Source organism: Brachionichthys hirsutus, unplaced genomic scaffold, assembly GCF_040956055.1.
Source record: "Brachionichthys hirsutus isolate HB-005 unplaced genomic scaffold, CSIRO-AGI_Bhir_v1 contig_396, whole genome shotgun sequence".
Classification (NCBI taxonomy): Eukaryota; Metazoa; Chordata; class Actinopteri; order Lophiiformes; family Brachionichthyidae; genus Brachionichthys; species Brachionichthys hirsutus.
The window spans coordinates 1-6924 of NW_027180759.1; the positions used below are offsets into that span (position 1 = coordinate 1).

At 51.8% G+C, this 6924-nt stretch overlaps 1 protein-coding gene across 1 annotated transcript; it reads right to left on the minus strand.

Moving 5' to 3' along the window:
* Nucleotides 1–37: 37 nt before the first annotated feature.
* LOC137916650 (sodium-dependent multivitamin transporter-like) lies at nt 38–3449 on the minus strand. The gene is made up of 13 exons (XM_068759621.1): nt 3324–3449; nt 3035–3256; nt 2593–2658; nt 2281–2332; nt 2095–2162; nt 1862–2016; nt 1620–1760; nt 1410–1539; nt 1232–1320; nt 1017–1129; nt 865–932; nt 693–779; nt 38–226 (listed from the first exon to the last, which is right to left on the minus strand). Exons 1-13 carry the CDS (start codon nt 3447–3449, stop codon nt 38–40), a joined length of 1506 nt encoding a protein of 501 aa, XP_068615722.1.
* Between the last annotated feature and the right edge of the window lie 3475 nt (nt 3450–6924).

Genomic DNA, 6924 nt, shown 5'->3' on the forward strand with positions numbered 1-6924 from the left:
TGGACACCCCCCCGCCCCCCTCCACTTCACTCAAACCTTACCTCGGCTTGACTGTGCTGGCATTGATCGCCGTCGTCATGGCGGCGGCGGTCGCGTTGCTGAACAGGAGAGGAGCGGTGCTGTTCAGCGGGGGCACGGGGGCGGAGGCCGAAATGCGCATCACGAAACTGCCGATGCCGATCCAGAAGGCCATGACGAGGCCCGTCGCTAAGCCGACCACGGCACCCTGGGAACAGGCGCAACCATGGCGATAGTAAACAAAGACACACACGCTGAACTAGAAAAGCACTCGGAGAGCGCAGACCCCCGTCAAGCAGCTCACCCCCCCATCATAATTAGATTTACACCGCCCATATGGTGTTATGGATCATCATCAAACGGTTCTAATTTGTTCTTGGTGTCTTTGTACACCAACCGTGAAAAGTAAAAGTGAATCAGGGTCGATGTGTATTTGTAACTGATTTTTGTACCTGTGAATGGAGTTCATTGTTAAAATGTAATATATTTTCCTGACCTCATTCTGGATCAGATCCAGAAGATTTGATTTTTGGTGAGTGAATTGAATACATATTTTATAAGAAAAAGCCTAAATTATAAGTAAATAGCCAGAATCCAGGATCTCTTTCTGAACAGACAGACAAACGCTGGCAGAAACATGACCTCCATGGCGGAGGTAAGAAAAAAGGACTCACTATGGAGTTTGCCCAGGGAAAGAACATCCCCAGACTGAAGAGGCCCAGCAGGGGGCCCCCCACCATCCCAAAGATGCTGAACGCCGCCTGAAGGCACAGAATACAGAGAACGTGACTTTCTAGAAACGTCTCTCCTGACTATTATGACCGTCGATTCCCAATCGTTGCTCACCTGCAGCACGGATCCCATCAGAGAGGCGATGTAGGCCATAGCCAGACACACCAGGCCGTAAACCAGCGCTGCGGAGCAGGCAGAGCAGAAGTCAGACTGCTGCAGACACACGCAAACATCCTGCCGGGGCGCCACGCAGGACGCCATCCTACCGAGTCCCTTGGACAGCAGCGTGGCTTTAGCTTCGCTCATGTTTGGAAAATGAGGCTTAATCAGGTCCTCCATGGTTACTGTCGCTAGGGAGTTGAACGCCGACGAGATGGTGCTGGAAGTAAAAAAGGGAGAATGAGAATCCAATCCTGGCAGACCCCCCCCCCCTCCCCCCCCCTCCCCCCCCCCCTACTTCGCCGTTTCCCGGACGGTTTACCTGAGCGCTCCGCTGAAGAGACAGGCCACAAACAGCCCGGCGAGCCCGGGCAGGTCACTGAACACGTCCATCACAAAGTAGAGCACCATCTGCACAAAGACGCCCCCCCCCAAACATCATCCATACCGGGAACGGAACACCGGGAAACGACGGGGGGGGGGGGGGGCGCGAGCGTTACCTGGTCATTGGATTTGACGTAGCCCTTATCCAGAGGGCTGTCCTCTCCGTAGCGAGCGAACATCACCAGCCCCATGAGGCAGCCCAGACACAGGACGATCTGCTGGCACGGGAAAACCACGTAGCAGGACCTGGAGGAGCAGGATGCACAACATGAGGTCACGGCGAGCCGGCTCGGGATCCGTGGCGCCACGCCGCCGCCGCCACCCACATGATGGCCTGCTTCTCAGTGCGAGAGCTGAGGTATCTCTGGACCTGGGCCTGGTTGACCCCGTACAGCGCCAGCATCAGGAAGACTCCGCCCACGCCCAGCGTCCAGAAGGTGTGGCGCTCCAGAGGATCGGGGTTCAGGCTGCGCAGACGGAGAGAGTGGAGTGTTATTTTTGTTTGTTTTGTTTTTTATCAGCAGCGTTTTCTTCTTCTAATGAATCTTTAAAACGGCGGCGGACTCACTCGAGGGAAGCGACGCGGCTGCCGTTCACAGCTTTCCTCCACACCTCCGCCATGCCGCCCGCCTGACTCGCCCCGACCACGATGACCGCCAGCTGGCCCGCAAACATCACGACAGTCTGGAACACGTCGGTCCAGATCACCGCCTTCAAGCCGCCCTGCGAGAGAAAGGCGACAATCCGTGTGTGTGTGTGGGGGGGGGGGGGGATCACTAGCCTCATGAGAGAAGGACTCACCAGAGCGGTATACACAGTGCAGACTAATCCCATGGCCATCACTGCCCCCCACAGGTCAAAACCTGTCACTGCAGGTGAACAGAGGGAGAAACCACACGCGTGACAACTACGCGTGCCGCTTTCAGGTGCCATCGGTGAACACAGTGCCCCCCCCCCCTGTGTGGGGAGGCGATCTCTACTACTCACCTGCATTGAGCGCCAAAGCCGGCGCGTAAAGAACCACGCCCATATAAATAACCTGCAGGGAAAAGAAGCAAAGAAAGTCAGACTGAGATTCGACCTTCCTGTTCAACACAGGAGTAAAACTGAGAAGGCAAAGCGGCCTTTGAGCAAACGACTATCAGCCAAACGCTACACACTTTTATGACCTCATGTCTTCAGCTCATGGCGTTCAGAACGCCGTCAAAGATTGAAACGGGGATCTTCCACATGCTGGCAGCTCGTAAAGGAAGCACAAAGTACACAAAATGTACAACGGTCGCAGTAACATGAACATACCATCTGAAAGATGAAGGTCACGGTCCCACATATCCGAACCGTCTTGTTAAAGCGCAGCTCCAGGTACTGACAAGGGGAGAGAAAGTCAATGAAAAAAAGAAAAAAAGCATAAATAAAAATGAAAGGGTTTGTAAAAATACAATCTCAGAGTCAATCTGCGACATCCGATCAGCGCCGTGCTCAATCTGAGCGTCCGTTTGGATCAGCCCTTTATTCTCAGGACTTTATGAGCTTTATGAGAGGAAGCAGATCAAGTCGATAACGCAATAAAGAACACAAAGCTGCTAATGTTGGGCCCCGAGATTGAGAATCTAAACAACTAAAGCGATCGCAGTATAAATCAGAACATCGAGCAGACGGGGAGGAATAAATGACAATACATCGACTGAGCGTGGCGGCGGCGGCGCCTTCACGCCGGGCCCCCCGCGCTGGCCATTCGTACCTCGTAGGCGCTGGACAGCCGCAGCCTGTAGAACACCGGGATGAACACGTGAGCTGGGATGAGCAGCCCCAGGAAGTAGGAGCAGCCCAGGAACCAGTACTGAGTCCCGAAGGTGTACACCTCGGACGGCGCCCCCAGGATGGCGACCGCCGACTGGAACGTGGCCAGAAGGGACAGGGACACGGGCAGGCAGCTCATGGAGCGGTCGGCCATCAGGAACTCCTGGGTAAAGACGCCGGATTTAAGGCGCCGACGGAAACCGGGGTCTCGTCCCGTTTGCGAGGCGTACCTGCGTCGTGCGCTGGCGTCCCCCCGTGAAGGCGTGGAAGAGGCCGATGCCGGTTGAGGCCACCAGCAGCAAGGCGAAGATGACGTAGTCCGCCGTGGTGAAATGCATTCGGACGACTTCCCCCATGATGCTGCTTGGGGGGGGGGGGCGGGGGGGGTTGGAAGATCACGCCGTCAAAGACAGCTTCTCACCCATCGGCGGAGAAGAGCACGCAGGAGGCCGGCGAGGACTGAAGCTCACCGGAGGAGGGTCTCCGTGTCACGACGGCCAATCACAGCCTCTGTGGGGGGAAGAGGAGAACCTCGCTGAGCGCCGGCGGATAACAAGCCGTCTCAATCCCGATGCGGATCATTCGATACCTGGACATTGTGTTCCGAACGCTTTCAGCCAAACAGAACCTTCGAGCCCCGGTTTATTGTGCTAAAGGCTAACGTTACACGTATCACTACGGGGGGACAAAAAAACAAACAGATTTTATTCCGGCTAAACAGAACCGTCCCGTCTTTCAGAACTCGTTGGGGGGGGGGGGGATTCAAGCCTGCAGGGAGAGGAGGTGAAGAGGAGGGGTTGAGCAAAATGAACGTGGAAGGTGGAGAAACTCGGACAGGAGAGGACATTCTGGGAAAAGAGAGGAGCTCTGAGGGACGCCGTGTGTGTGTGTGTGTGTGTGTGTGTGTGCGTGTGCGCGCGACTCCATCAAACATCGGTGTGCATCCCTTACAGACAGACCCGTCTGTGCGGCGCCGGAGCCGGTTTGATCACAGATTAAAGATTATCATTCCTGCTCGTTACAGCTAATCTCTGATGACCGGTTGGGAACAGAACAGAACAACCGTCAGTGAGATTAAAGAAGCACCGGATCCCCGCATGCTTCGCTGAAATGTTGAAGTCCTTCCGTAGAACGTGTGTGTGGGTGTGGGTGTGCGCCGGCATTTTAAATGACTTTTAAACAGAATTTATGTTGCGTTTACCGCAGGAATTATTAACCTGGTGGTTCAACTGCAGCCTGCCTGAGCGTGAGGTCAGGCAGGCTGCGGTTGCCAGGCAACACAGGGACAATGACAGTGGCGCTTTTAAATCCCTCACGCCCCCATCTTTGTGTGTGAATGTTAGATAATAGAGGCGTTTGATGATGATGATGATGTACAGCATGATGGGAAGGTTAGCGGCTGCTCAGGACCGATCAAGGAGAGAGGACAGAGGAAAAAAAAAACACTTTCAAGGTTGTCCAATATCCAATATTATTTTAAATCGTTTCTCTCACAATGGCTGATGGGAAGAATCCTTCTTGGGTCAGCGTGCGTCGTGTAATCGGACATTGTCGTGTTCTCACCGAGTATGAAGTGCGAGTTACAGATTAAAGCACGTCTGAGGTGGAAAGAGAGGCCTCTCTAGAAACATGTTATTGTCACATTAGCAATTCAGCAGAAGCGGCTTTTTTTCCCTACAATTATTGTTTTGTCAAGATGAAAACATGTTGGAAATTTCAGGGAATAAAATTGCATTTAATTCTATGGTTCGTGCATCATCTATTTTTCTGACTGTACACCTGATCCCTGCAGCCCCCCCCCCCCGGGGTCTGCTTTCTTTCCCTCAGTGATTTAAAAAGGTCATAATTTGTGTAATCATTAATGCGTCTGCTGAGCACTGGCCAACTCTCTTGTACAAACGGTGACATCCACAGTTTGTTTTCACAGGTTGGAAAGATAAAAAACCGACTGACAAGCAAAATCCAGGGTCTCAATGACTGACTGATGTCTTATCAGTTTGATAAGCAGCGACGGGAATCAAGAGATGACGTAATACTCGATTAACTAAACTAGGCGCACGCGCGGCGTCCGTCTCCTGGGACAAACGGCAGCAGATAAACAGGACAATGGGACCAAGCTTCACGTCACCAACAGCCTGCAGGAGAGTAACAGATAATCAAAAAGGCCGGTTTGACCTGCTGCTGCTGATCTGAAGGGAAAACAACAACACAAAGGAGGAAGGAGGAACACCTTAACCATTTCAGGCAGCTAGAGTCCATACATGTGCTACAGGTGGTCGTGTGTTTCGGCTCCACAGTGACTGATCTACACATTCTTTTGATCTACACACTCTTATTGATCATTTACAACCGATTCGGCAGGAACGTGATTTTTGGAGATCTATGTTTTTCTGACTTCCTACAGATGAAATCCACATAAATGTCTGAATCTGCATCATCTCTGCCGGTTAAACCGATTTTGTTACAGTTTACAGGCCTTTAGCTTCAATTCAACAAGCTGCTGCTGCTGCTTCACAATGTCAGACAAAAACCACGAAGGTCCTTTGAAATGGTCGATCAAAGGGTTAACGCGCGCTGCGTCAGAGGAGACGGGTTCATTTAGAACCGGAAGTAAATACTAGTACCAAATAAAAATAACAAGCTAGTGAATGTTAAACCAAAACCTAAATGTGAATATTTTAGAAATAAATCCATAATGTTTAAATATTTAAACACAACCGTGGCTAATTTGGCTAGTCGGTGTCCGCACGCACGCGCCGGCGACCCATTCATTACGACTCACGCCACGAGCTAGCTAAACCGGCTTCCGATCGCCAAGTGACACGTGACGCAACAGATCGATAGATTGCACAGCGGCTCCGTTGCACACGATCATTGGCGATCGCAGGCGCGGGACACGATCAATACGCAATTCTGTCATTTCCCAAAACCGCATTGGTCTTCTTGTCGCCTAAACCCTCTCATGCCCTCGCGCGCGCGCGCGCGTGAAGACACAAGCCTTTGAAGGTGAAGATGATTTCATCCCTTTCATTTAGGAAATAATCGCAATTTAATCGTGGGCTGAGAGAGTCTTACCTTCGATCGATACAGCGCCAACGATCGTCACTCCACCGCCGCCTCCTCGCTTCGACACTACTATCGGATGCTGCGTTCAGGGGATCCTCGTAAATTTGGAAGACGTTTGAATTTGACAAATGGCGACACGATCGTTCACGGGTTTCTTCAAACCGTGGCGTTGTCACACACGCATGCGCGTGTTCTTACAATTCCTTTCATTCACTTTAGCCCTCGTTATAAAATCGTAGCATTTGGATTTTATTCAAGTCGAAATATAAAAAGACAGTTACAGACACGAGTTTCCATGACTGTCGCCATAATAGTGACGTTTCCGATACCGTGAAGGCAACACAACACAACACGTGGTTTGACGGCTTGAAATTAATTAGCCTGAAGAAATTGCTTCGTTTTTGTGGCCACAAGTTTCTCATTACGAAGCACAAAAATGGAAATGACACTGAAAAAATAATGACCTGACACTCAACACGTCTGAAAGCCAAGGTGACGTCACGAGCGACGTCACGTGGCTCTAACTGAATGACATTAGAGGTGAAGGGCGTCTGGACGCGGTCGTCGCCTCACTCGAGATGGCTTCGCATTGATCGGAACAATCTATTACCATGGCGACGGCGCCTGATTGGCTTGGCAGATCCGACTTGTCGACGCGCTCACACACGCACGCACACACACACACACACACACAGTTTCTTACCTTCTCCTTTCAAAGCCGACGACCAGGAGCGCATTTTGACATCAATCGGCTCCGGTGCGTCC